General features: G+C 48.3%; 1 protein-coding gene across 3 annotated transcripts; it reads right to left on the reverse strand.

Moving 5' to 3' along the window:
* Nucleotides 1–1,682: 1,682 nt before the first annotated feature.
* Nucleotides 1,683–11,783, reverse strand: AUNIP (aurora kinase A and ninein interacting protein). Of its 3 annotated transcripts, none has more exons than XM_028741630.2 (4): nt 11,664–11,783; nt 10,334–10,472; nt 5,915–6,041; nt 1,683–2,748 (listed from the first exon to the last, which is right to left on the reverse strand). In XM_028741630.2, the coding sequence occupies exons 2-4, from the start codon at nt 10,424–10,426 to the stop codon at nt 1,835–1,837; spliced, it is 1,134 nt and encodes a 377-aa protein (XP_028597463.2). In that variant the 5' UTR covers nt 10,427–10,472; nt 11,664–11,783; the 3' UTR covers nt 1,683–1,834. The 3 variants fall into 3 exon arrangements, with proteins under 3 accessions (XP_028597463.2, XP_077788103.1, XP_077788104.1); XM_077931977.1 differs by lacking the exon at nt 11,664–11,783 and adding an exon at nt 11,481–11,499; XM_077931978.1 differs by lacking the exons at nt 10,334–10,472; nt 11,664–11,783 and adding an exon at nt 10,210–10,230.
* Between the last annotated feature and the right edge of the window lie 1,413 nt (nt 11,784–13,196).

Here is a 13,196-nt window from a genome sequence, read left to right on the forward strand (position 1 = left end):
AGCAGTGGGGAGCCTGTGTCCCTCCAGCTCTTGCCGGACTACACCTCCCATTATCCCTGAGCCTTGGTCATGCTGCCTGAGGATGATGGGAGTTGGAGTCTGTCATCCACTGGTGGGGCACAAATTTCCCACCTCTGACTTAAGTGGGGATGCATCTGTACTGCAAATGTGGTTGAGCGTCATGTGTTTTATCTTTTAAGTTCCTTGGCTCCTTCAAAGCTTGTAATTAAGGGATAAAAAATGCAGAATGTCAGAGAGCAATTATGGAATAAGCAGCAAGATTGGATTTTGTCTGTTAAAGGTAGGGTTGTGTTTAAACTCATGGGGACCTGTTAGAGCAATGACAGATATCATAAGCATATTGTGCCTCTGTCCTCTATACAGCTCTAGGAGCATCACTGCCATTTTCTTTAAGCCACGGTTGTGAATCTGGTGCATCACATTTTCCATGTAGCAGAGCAGGGTTCCTCTTCCTGCATTTTTCTCACAAGAGCCTTGTAGGTGGGTGAGGTTAAGAACTCATTGAATGGGCAGTTTTGACCCCTGACCCTCCTCAAGAGTTAATTTTGAAATCAGGTCTCCCTTCTTAACGTTCGACAGCAGCCTCTCAAAGTAATGGCTGCACTCAGAACTCCCATCCAGTCCTTTGGGAGAGCACAGGGACGAGGAGAGGATTTTTGCACGCATTAGTGCTAATGTGTGGTTCTGAAAGGGACTCGGTTAACTTTAGAGAAGTCAGCAGCCTTCCTTAAAAGCTTGTAGAGGCTTAAGTTGTAAGGTGAGTGATTGACATGCTTGTCACTTAACCTGCCTAAGCTGTGTCCTCTGTTAATGTGGCCTGTTTGGCAGATCATTCAAGGTTTTATATATCATGTTTTATAAGACAGGAAGTTGCAGTCACTCTCGCATGAACCTGGGATTGCTCAGTTGGTAGAGCATGAGACTCTTAATCTCAGGGTTGTGGGTTCGAGCCCCAACGTTGGGCAAAAGATTCCTGCATTGCAGGGGGTTGGGCTAGATGACCCTGGTCGTCCCTTCGAGCTCTACAGTTCTGTGATTGCTTTGGCATGAGGAGCTTGCTATATACTAAGCCAAACTTCTCCATTATGTCAGTTACAGACAAGGGCCATAAAAATGCTTCTCTTCTGGTGTGTTGTAAGCTCAGTGCTCATTAGCCATGCAGGGTTTCTGTAGCATCCACACAACACCATTAGCATCAAAATGCTAATCTGTATTCTTTTGTCCTTTACCTTTTCCAGGGGAAAATCTGATAAAACCAAAAATAGTAAGAAACCAGATGAAATTTGCAACGTTAAAGCAACCTCCCCCCTGCATACAAAGATCCAGATTTTTTAAAAGGTACCAATTCATTTTAAAACACAGAGAACAGAGTCCAAGGCAGCCTCCACTTTAATTCTACCTCCACCTGATAAAGAGAATTCATAGAAAACTGAATGGTAGGTAGTTGGGAAGCCTTGCAAGGAGCAGTGGGGAAGGCACAGTGTAACAATTAGGAATACAAGCCTTGTCCCACAAAGCAACAGTCTTCTTACTGAAGACAAAAATGACCTAATAGAGCACATGAAGACCCTGCTTGTTTAGAATGTAATCTGGGTTTTCTTCTTGACACAGCTGCATATTTTGCCAATTGCAGCTTCTGGAACCATTAACGATACTCCATATGACATCATTTCTTTATTAGGCAATGTACAAGTTATAAAGAAAGCAGCATGCAGAATAAGTATGAACGCTACATATATAAACCTAAGGTCTGCATCAGTTTGTTTTGAAAGTCTGCATTAGGGGCATTTCTCTCACACTGAGCAATTATGAGTTAGTGTTTAATGACTCTATTGCCTTCCGAATCCTCTGTGAATAACAAGTCATAACATGACTTCTCACTACTGTCTGTTAGAACAGACACGCTCCCACCTGGGGATAGGTGGGTCCAGCTCTCTGCAGAGCAGCAGGCCCCCAAGCAGCCATGGTAGGATGGGCTCATTATAGAGTTGCTTTCATCACCAAGAAGCTTCTTTTGTAAAGATGTTTTGCCTCTCCCTTGAACAAAGAGGTGAGAAATGACTTTGTGACCCTCAGAGTCCTGCGTAAACATTGGCAGGCCTACCTGGCTGTCCTCAATCCCTTTATCAGAACTGCAGGCGGCCTTGTTGATTTTCAAACAGAGCCCAGCAACAGATTGATTGCTACTCTTCAGAGGCTTCACTTCCATTGTACTCTGCTCTAGCTGAGGATTTATGTTCTCAGAGTCACAGGACTGCATGAAGGAGCTATAACAAGAGGGTGGGCACCTGTGTCTTCTCTGAGTCTTGGTGTCCTTGCTTGTAACTGTCAGGCTTTGGCTGCTTTGAGGAAACAAGGTGGTATGTTTTTCTCTTTCCCAACCACTATTTTTCTCTCTCAAAGCCAAATCAGAAAGAGTTCTGTGATCTGGATCCCTTTTCTCCTCTAGCTGCTGAATGAAGTTTAATAACGGAGGATCTTCTCTCTCCGCAGCAGAGTCTCTTCTTTCAGTTGGGAGGACGCAAGTGGTAGTCTGGGCTTCAGGAGGGGTAGAATTGCAAGGAGAACTGTGTAAACCTGGTGTTTGTTGGGTCCATCCTCCTCCTTCCTGAAGCATGTCAGCTGGCAACATGGTTTTTCCGCTCCTAAACAGTCCATGGTTGTTCACCTTGAAGGCACGGTTTGATGCAACAGCCAGCCTTCTGTTTGGATTGGTTTTCTTTTCCTCTGCAAAAAAACAACAACCCCAAGCTGAATCTAAATATAACCAGACAGATCAAACACACAGCCTGTACAAAAACTTAGTATGATGCTGGAATGAAATACAAATCAGCAGCCTTCCATGGGCAACTTTTAAAAAAATAGGTATCACATAATTGCTTCCATGACAAACTGCTCAACCCTTGCCTCTGGACAGATTAGTAACACTACAAAACTACCAGTCCCCTCTGGAATCACTATTGCCTCAAAGACTCAGAAGAACTACCCACCCCAGAGGAATTCACATGGGCACCTTTCTTTGTCATGGGTTTCTGCTACCAGTTGTGGGGGGAGGCCCAGAACAGTCACTTATGCAAACAACTTGCACATGGACTCTGACACATGCGAGTGGATGGGTATATAAGCAAAAGGTACTGCAGCTTTTCAGAAAAAGTGTGCCTTAGCCGCCCCCCCCCCCCAAAAAAAAAACCCCAACACCACTGTTGATAACTGATAGAAGAAACAGAAGTGTTGTTATAGGCTCCCCCTTTTTGCAGATTTGTGTCCTGGGAATGAAGGATGGTGCATGCAAGGTCTATGTTTCAGTAGGTTTTAAGTTACCTTAAATTAAAAGGGCAGGAGATTTCTGGTGTTGCTGGATGGCCATAAGTGCAAGCAAGATTTTCCCTATTTCAATCAGGCATAGGCAAACTTGGCCCTCCAGATGTTTTGGGACTAATACTCCCATCATCCCTGAGCACTAGGCCTGTTAGCTAGGGATGGTGGGAGTTGTCCCAAAACATCTGGAGGGCCAAGTTTGCCTATGCCTGATTTAAAAAGTTGACTCCTCTAAACTCACTCCACTGGCCCTAAGCAAGTCACTATTCTGCCTTTACCCACCCGCCTTCCTGCAATATGAGGGCAATGGGTCTGATCAATATTCTGCCTAAAAGGAGGACTGTTCAAGGAACACCAATAAGTTTGGTGCTGCACCGTTGTTGCTGCCTGGCAAGTTAATCCTCAGACTGATACCAGCAGACCACACTCTTATTTCCCCCCAGATCTCTGCAGCTCTCCCGTCATACCCTTTCATGGGATTGCAATCAACAAAACAGCTGGTCTGTACTTTTTGAGAAAAGTGAAGTGAAAGCAAAGTAGGGTCACTTTTTGCTGCTCTTCTCAATTACCTTTTCCCATCTGCCTCCGGTTCCTCATGTGATTCTAAATTTGATGTAGAGTGGGCAGTTGCTACCTCCTCTCTGCACCCTTGTTTGCAGACAATGGAGAAGCAAAGCTTTTTAAAGGACATTGTGTGGTTTTGTATAGTGTTTACACAATGCAAGGTGCAATGGAAGTGTGAAATAATAAATCCTCTTACAGAAAGCATTGCAAATGTTGTGCAAGTTATTAAACCCTATACTTTCCTTTTCATTGCTGTTGGGATAATGTGCAAACTACTGCACCTTAAGCATTTTGGCCAGCCTTCGCCATGCTGGTGCCCTGCAGATGCTTTTGTATTGCAAGTCCCATCAGCCCCAGCCAACATGGCAGCAGGGTGACAAAGGCAAGTTTAAGCTTTCCACTCCATGAAAGAGAGTTTTGTGGTTGCACAGCAATAAAAGTTTCTGAACAGAACAGAGAGAAGTCTCCAAACGCCACAAAATAAAACACGATGATAGCAGTCTCAGTATAGTAATTGAGAGGTGGTCTACATTTAAGGAATGGTACAACCATGTTGGAAAAGAGTACTTTTCCCTTCGTAGGACAGCACATCTAAAGAGTTAAATATTTAGTCAAAAGTAGCATGGCTTGCATACCACTTATATGTGTCACTCCAGCTAGGACATGTGTGCCCATATCTATCCACTCAGCATACAGGTACAGAGCACTAAAAATGAATGAGATTGGATTTGGCCACTGTGCTCCCTGTCCCAAGATGCTTGGCACTATTGCTGTGTACCTGACCAGAGGCCAGACACGCAGCTGGATCAGGTCAAAGTGTTTCTCTCCTCACAAAGTCCAGCCTTGGTGTATTTGACTGTAGTTCCAGCCTGTACATTTTCACTCACATGAGTAAAAATCACACCAAAATTTTAGAGATTTGTTTGGAATGGGGTTACAATTTAAATAGGGGAGCTAACCTAATTTGCTATAACAACAGAAGGCACCCATTCAGCTGAACACCCAGTGCTCTGCTTCTTGACAAATCCAATACTGCAAACAGAGGTGCTTCCATTTGTTTTCAGCCTATGGAGCCAAGTGCAGCAGAAGCCCCACTGACACGTTGCTCATGTATAGGGTGCAAGCAGGTCCAGTAAGGGTGGGAAAACACTCTTATCAGATCCTCAGACCTCTGCCCGGGACTTGCGTCTCCGTGGCCCTGCTTTGCACCCAGGTTCCTGTTTGGCCAAAATGCACCCTTGAACTCTTAATACCTCTTGCTTACCTGGATGAAGAACTGAGAGGGATGTATGCAGAAACTAGCCTACGGCACAAAGATATCGTTGACATTCATTGCTCAGCCCACTTTACCTCTGGCTCCTCCCACCCCTGGCATGTGGCCCGTGAAAAGTCCAATGAGGCACTCAGACTGAAAAAGGCGTCCTGGTGTAGAACAATGAATGCTTTAAGCCCTGTCATCCACCCACAAAATAATCATTGCATGTGGTTGTGGATTCAGAAATCCCCATGCACAAAGCCCTGCTCACAAGTAGGGGCTCCGCCCAATTGGGGCACTTCAATATTTGTCCTGATAGCATGTACTTGCTACTCAGGAGTGGGAGCTCCTGCTTTGAGCTTTTCTGCTCACACCACCACATGCAACGGGGTTATTTGCAGGGAGAAAAGAAACATGATGTCAGAGGCAGTGCTCAGAGTGCAGCTCTGCACCTTACTCTAGACAGGAATAGGGCTGCAGACTGATCTGGAAGAGGCTGGAGCCAGACTAGGAAACCCACATCCCTGCAGATGTTGCTGGATTCCCAGTTCCCACCAGCCGAAGCCAGGAGGCAAGGGTCAGGGATGTTGGGAATTGTAATCCAGAAACCTTTGTAGTGGCGGCACAAGTTCCCTAGCCCTGACCTTGAGTATTTTGAGCATCACATCCAGAATCCAAGTTCCAGTTGCCCGGCTTCCTCCCATGACATGTTCTGGCTTTTGCCCTCAGCTAGAACACAGAAAAACACCAACATACCTGCTTGTTGTGTGCTGAAGAAGGTGGAAATGGTGGTTTGCTTGGTGCATTGAAGAGGTGCTTTTGTTGGAAGAGGACAATGCGAAAGTTGGTTCAGTGTTCTTAATACTGGCTTAGCCATGAAGCTCTGGGTGGGAAAGCAGAAATTCTGTGTCAGAATTCATCACCATGCAGGAATTCATCCCTTTGAATATCAGTTGTTGGGAGTCACAGGTGGGGAGTGTTGCTGTCACACTCAAGTTCTGCCTACAAGCAACCATGAAAACAAAGTGCTGGGCTAGATGAGCCTTTGGCAGATAAGGACTGCTGCGCTCTGCTGCCCAGGAGGACTCTCCTGTGTGAGTGTCTGAGGGCCCTGCTCCTTCCTGCCACTCACCATCTGGCCCAGGGCGGGGCCTGAAGCCTCATAAGGACTGCTGCCCAGGAGGACTCTCCTGTGTGAGTGAGTGAGGGCCCTGCTCCTTCCTGCCACTCACCATCTGGCCCAGGGCGGGGCCTGAAGCCTCATAAGGACTGCTGCCCAGGAGGACTCTCCTGTGTGAGTGTCTGAGGGCCCTGCTCCTTCCTGCCACTCACTATCTGGCCCAGGGCGGGGCCTGAAGCCTCATAAGGACTGCTGTGCTCCGCTGCCCAGGAGGACTCTTCTGTGTGAGTGTCTGAGGGCCCTGCTCTTGCCCCTTACCACCTACCTGGCCCAGGGCGGGGCCTGAAGCCTCACCTGGACTGCTGTGCTCTGCTGCCCAGGAGGACTCTCCTGTGTGGGGGCCCTGCTCCTTCCTGCCACTTACCACCTGGCCCAGGGCAGGGCCTGACGGGCCTCACTAGGACAGTTGCTGTTACTGCTGGAGGGGTGCAAAGTGCTTTTAAAATGTTTTTTTTTTTTATTTCTTTTGAATTTTTTCAAATTCAAATTCAATTTTTTTCAAATTCAACAAAATGGCTGGGGCATGTTCCACAGGGGGGAATGCACTGGGACAACCGATCTCAGTGATCACGGGTAGGAGGAGGAGTTACGCTAAGACCAGACCATGTCATTACAGAGGAGGCAGGTTTAGTCGTTGTCTGAGGACTATCCCTGCCTCCGGGTCTGGTCCTGACCGGATGGATACTAGAATCAGCAAGGGATACCCACATGACCTGAAGGTGCTGCTGTGCAATGCCAGGTCAATGATTCATAAGACCACTGCCATCCATGACTTGATCATGGATGGAGGACTTGACCTGGCATGTGTAACAGAGACTTGGTTGGATGAAGCAGATGGGCCTGTCCTTGCCGCTGCTTCTCCACCAGGTTTCTCTTATGCACAGCAACCCAGGTCATGTGGGCGGGGAGGGGGGGTTGCAGTGATTTTTAGGAAGTCATTAGTTTGCACCAGGCGTCCTATTGGGAAGACCCAGTTTTCCAAGTGCATGTTCTGGAAGTTGGGCAATAGGGGCAGTACAGGATTCCTTTTGGTGTACTGACCTCCCCGCTGCACCAAGGATTCCCTGCCCGAGCTGCTTCAGGTCGTGGCGGATGTTCTCCTGGAGACACCTAGCTTGGTCGTCCTAGGGGATTTTAACATCCATGCCGACACGACCTTACAAGGGGCCGCTCGGGACTTTGTGGAAAGCATGGCCTCCATGGGGCTGTCCCTGAATAAGTCTGGCCCAACCCATAGCCACGGACATGCCTTGGACCTGGTGTTTACCTCTATGGATGTTGGTGATCTGACACTAAGTAAAAGCAAAACGAAAGAAGTGCCATGGTCAGATCACTTCCTGGTGCAACTGGACTTTTCTGCAACCCATTCCCTCTGCAGGGAGGTAGGACCAATTCGGATGGTCCGTCCCTGCCACTTAATGGATCCGAATGGTTTCCAGAGGGTGGTAGGGGATGCTTTATCCCATGTGGATGGCCTTTCAGCTGATTCCCTGGTGGCCCGCTGGAATGTGGAGTTAACCAGGGCTATTGACTGTTTGGCTCCGAAGCGCCCTCTCCGATTGCATGGAGCCCGGACAGCGCCGTGGTTTTCCATGGATCTGAGGGCAATGAAACAATCGTTGAGACGGCTAGAGTGCCGGTGGCGGATAACTCATTCCGAATCTGACTGGACACAGGTTAGAGCTCAACGTCGAGCCTACCAAGTGGCGATAGCGACGGCGAAGAAGAATTTCTTCGCCGCCTCTATTGCATCTGCAGAAAACAGCAGCAGGAGACTTTTTCAGGTGGTTCACAATTTAGCGGAACCACCTGCAACATCGGGGCCCAGTATGGGCCACATGTTCTCCTGCAATGATTTTGCAAAGTTTTTTGCAAATAAAATCGCTCAGATTCGGGAAGAAGTAGACTCCACCGTGGGAACAGGGCCGGGGCGGGAGAGTGCTAGAGTTCTGTCTAGTCAAGTTGAGTGGGATCAATTCCACTCTGTTACCTCCGAGGATGTGGACAGGCTGCTTGGACGAGTGAAACCAACCACCTGTCTCCTGGATCCTTGCCCATCCTGGCTTATAAAAGCTAGCCGGGAAGGACTTGGCGATGGGCTTCGTGGGGTGGTGAATGCTTCCCTCCGTGAGGGAGCCTTCCCAGACCCGCTGAAAGAGGCGGTTATTAAACCGCTTCTTAAAAAAACATCTTTAGATGCGGCCACGATGGCCAACTATCGCCCAGTCTCAAATCTTCCATTCTTGGGCAAGGTGATTGAGCGAGCGGTTGCCGAACAACTCCAGGCACACCTGGAAGAAGCGGACCATTTGGATCCCTTCCAGTCGGGATTCAGGCCTCATCATGGGACTGAAACTGCCTTGGTCGCACTGGTTGATGATCTCCGGCGGGCTAGGGACAAAGGTGAGAGCTGTTTCCTAGTTCTGCTGGATCTCTCAGCGGCGTTTGATACCATCAACCATAACATCCTTCTGGACCGTCTTCAGGGGCTGGGAGGTGGAGGCACTGTCATACAGTGGTTCCGCTCCTTCCTCCTGGGCTGTGTTCAGAAAGTGGTGGTGGGGGATGAGTGTTCAGACCCCTGGGCTCTCACTTGTGGGGTGCCTCAGGGTTCTGTCCTCTCCCCCATGCTTTTCAACATTTACATGCAGCCACTGGGAGAGATCATCAGGAGGTTTGGGCTGGGTGTTCATCAGTATGCGGATGATACCCAGCTCTACCTCTCTTTTAAATCAGAACCAGTGAAGGTGGTGAAGGTCCTGTGTGAGTGTCTGGAAGCGGTTGGAGGATGGATGGCGGCTAACAGATTGAGGTTGAATCCTGACAAGACAGAAGTACTGTTTTTGGGGGACAGGAGGCGAGCAGGTGTGGAGGATTCCCTGGTCCTGAATGGGGTAACTGTGCCCCTGAAGGACCAGGTGCGCAGCCTGGGAATCATTTTGGACTCACAGCTGTCCATGGAGGCACAGGTCAAATCTGTATCCAGGGCAGCTGTTTACCAGCTCCATCTGGTACGTAGGCTGAGACCCTATCTGCCTGCAGACTGTCTCGCCAGAGTGGTACATGCTCTGGTTATCTCCCGCTTGGACTACTGCAATGTGCTCTACGTGGGGCTACCTTTGAAGGTGACCCGGAAACTACAACTAATCCAGAATGTGGCAGCTAGACTGGTGACTGGGAGCGGCCGCCGAGACCATATAACACCGGTCTTGAAAGACCTACATTGGCTCCCAGTACGTTTCCGAGCACAATTCAAAGTGTTGGTGCTGACCTTTAAAGCCCTAAATGACCTCGGTCCAGTATATCTGAAGGAGCGTCTCCTCCCCCATCGTTCTGCCCGGACACTGAGGTCCAGCTCTGAGGGCCTTCTGGCGGTTCCCTCACTGCGAGAGGCCAAGTTACAGGGAACCAGGCAGAGGGCCTTCTCGGTAGTGGCGCCCGCCCTGTGGAATGCCCTCCCATCAGATGTCAAAGCGATAAACATCTACCTGACATTCAGAAGACATCTGAAGGCAGCCCTGTTCAGGGAAGTTTTTAATATGTTTATTATTATTATTATTATTATTATTATTATTATTATTATTTGGCCTGATCCTGCAGGGTTCTTATGTTCTTTTCCTGATTGTTCAGAACTGATTTATTCCCATAAATGTTAATTCCATGGGAACAGGACTTGCATGTGGGCCCTGTGACAAAGTGTTGCAGTCTATTTAGGGGTCCTTCCAACCAGTCATGGCCCTCCTCCAGGACAGTGTTTGTTCCAGGTTTGGGCAGGCCCTCAGGCCAGACAGCCTGCATGGTGTCTACCTATCTCACTGCACATTTCCCGATATTAAGTGATTTCCCAAGTACACACCAACCACAAACTCACCAAGTAGTCTTAAAATTACCAGCTGGCACCCAGGAATGACAAAAAAATTCTCCATCATATGCAGATCTGGCACCTTACAATGTGGAGTTATAAAAACATATTTCCAGGCTTGTTCCTCCATTACCTGTATTTTGCGTTTTTTAAGGGCTGATGTATCCAGCCAGACACCACAAGACTCAGACTGCTTCTGCGCTGGGCTTTTGGCCTTCTGTTTCATGAGCAGTTTGTCTTCTGTGTTCAGATGATGCAAGGCTTTCTGCAATCTAAGAAGAGAGGAGAGGCATGCATACTAAGTTATACCAGCCTCTGTGGCTGCAGAGGAATGGTTGAAAAGTATACACCTGCCTCAATAGCTTCAGGGCTGAAATAGGCAAGGGATAAGGCCAGCCTATATTATTGTTTCAACACGTTGATACCATCTGCTTCCACACCCATCTCAGTGGTTGGTTGGATGCAACCTTCATGGTAAACAATTCTGCCTCTGACAATGAATGTGGAAAAGCAAACTTCCCAGGAGCTGAGCCCTCCCCGTTTTATCCTCATATGAACCCAGCCAGGTAGGTTAAGCCAAGAATATGACTAGCCCATGGTCCCCCACCAAGCTTCATGGCTAAGTGGCAATTTAAAACTCGCATCTCCCTATTCAGCTACTTAAAAAACCTGAGTGCCTGCTGGATCAGGGACATGTAAATTCCACAGCAGCCACCACCAGCCCCAAAATGCTGCAGACCTCCCCACTACCTCTGTCAGTTGCTATCGACTGCCAAATCTTTTTTTTTTTTTTTGAAACCTTTAATTGGTTTTATATTTTTTACAGCCTCCCACCTTTGAAGGGAAAGGATTCTCTAACAGCAAACTCAGTTCCCCAAGCACTGACTCTTATGTTGCCATGCACATTCAGTGAAGCCCCTGTGGTGTACCTATTCCCCACTCAGCCATGGAGCTCACTTGAGCCTCTTAGCCTAGACCTATCCCACGGAGGTGTAAAGATAAACTGGGGAGACGGAGAGCCCCGTACACCACATGGAGCTCCTTGGAGAAAAGGTGGGATGCAAGAAACAAGACGGGGGTATCGGCAGGCTGAAGGAAACCCAGAGTTTTGCACACACGAAACAGCTGAGGGCGAGAGGGAGGGTAGGAAGACCTAACTATCCCAGGAGAACTGAGCATGCTCAGTGGACACGGAATGCTTCCTGGTAGAGAGGGTGGCAGGCAACATTTTGACGGAGGTCCTACTTGCAACCTTTAAAAAAAAAGAATAAAATTCCCACCATTCCTCCAAGGAGCTCAGAACAACGTGCACAAAGTTCTCGCTATTTCGTCCCGCGGAGGCTGAGAGAGAAGGAGCGGCCCAGGTTTTTCTCAGTGAGGGCAGGATTGCAATCTGCGTCTCGGAAGCACCACACCGCCCTGCCTCCCTCCCTTCGCCCACCTTGCATCTGCAACAGCATTACCTGCATCCGAGGAAGCGCCAACAAGAGCCTCTCCCATCAGGAAGCTGCGCATCTGCCCAGACTTGCCCTGTTGCAAAGCGATTCCCAGAATTCAACGTTCCCGCGTCTCAAGCCCCGCCCCTCGCCCTAGGAAATGCCCAATAGCAGGGGAAGCAGGAACCTTGCCCCGCCCACTAGCCTCTTCCCGCCGCCTTGGCACGCCCCCTTCTCGCTCGCTCTCGCAGCTGCGCCCGCCCAGCGGATCTTTGTGAATGTTTTGCGACATTCCGAGCTAGTCGTCTCTGTCCCCGCATCCCTCCCCACACTCTCGCCAACACACACACAGCCCCACCCGCTGCCTATTTACTTTGCAATTAAGCCCAGGCCAACGGATGCAACAATTTTAATAGCTATAACCGCGGAGATTACTCACAGGGGTCCAAGACAACACTCAGATCTGGACAGACACACACCAAATACGAAAGTGGCTGTGTAGCTCAGTTTCAAAAGTAATCCCACAAAGAGCCAGTGTGGTGTAGTTGTGAGTGTCAGATTAGGAACTGAGAGACCAGGATTCAAATCCCCCCCACTCAGCCATGAAGCTCACCAGGTGAACTGGGGTCAGTCACTACCTCTCAGCCTAACCTACTTCACAGGGCTGTTGTGGGGATATAAATGCAATAAATTAAAAAGACAAAGTAGATGTGTTGATCCAGAAGGTGGAGCAAAGGGGGGGGTACAGAATCCACAATCCATACTGGGGCAATCTCCCTGCACTAGGCCCACGCACGACAGTCAATGAGTGTACAGCCTGTGTACACAAATAGCTGAGCTGTACACTCCTATGTTATTCACATGTAGCCTTCGACGAGTGTAGTCTGTACCAGTGTACACAACAGACTGGGACAAATCAACTGAAAACATTATTTCAGTATTTTAATATTTTGTTGGAAGCCGCCCAGAGATGGGCGGGGTATAAATAATAAATTACTACTACTACTACTACTACTACTACTACTACTACTACTACTATGGTCAGCTGGGAAAACATGAAGACAGGAAGCCCACATTTGGCCAGTCTTAAGCCTAGACTGTGGGGCAGAAATTCAAAGGAGACTCTGTTAGGTACTGCACAGGTTTCAGGAAGCACTACCAAAGGCTGCTTTGAAAAAACACAACTTTCAAAAGCATTCATTCTTTATCAAACAAGCTTTACTTTTCATGATGTATGACACCAGTATTTATATTTTTGTGCTGCGGATTTTATTTCCTGCATATTTTAGCATAGGTTTTGATTATATTTTACCACATTTCACACAGGACAGAGAAGGAAGTGCATAGCAGCACAAAGTTAAAAGATGTAGGGACAGCAACCATCAACCTAGATGACTCTAAGGGGAATTAAGACAAATTCATGGAGAATAAGTGCAAGTAGATGATTGGGTACCATGCCAGCGGGAAGGTAAACGGCGTTTCCGGGGGATGCTGGACTAAATGGGTCCTCTGGTCTGATCCAGAAGGGCTTGCCTTATGTTCTTAGAACAGGAGCTCCTA

Source organism: Podarcis muralis, chromosome 7 (genome assembly GCF_964188315.1).
Source record: "Podarcis muralis chromosome 7, rPodMur119.hap1.1, whole genome shotgun sequence".
Lineage (NCBI taxonomy): Eukaryota > Metazoa > Chordata > Lepidosauria > Squamata > Lacertidae > Podarcis > Podarcis muralis.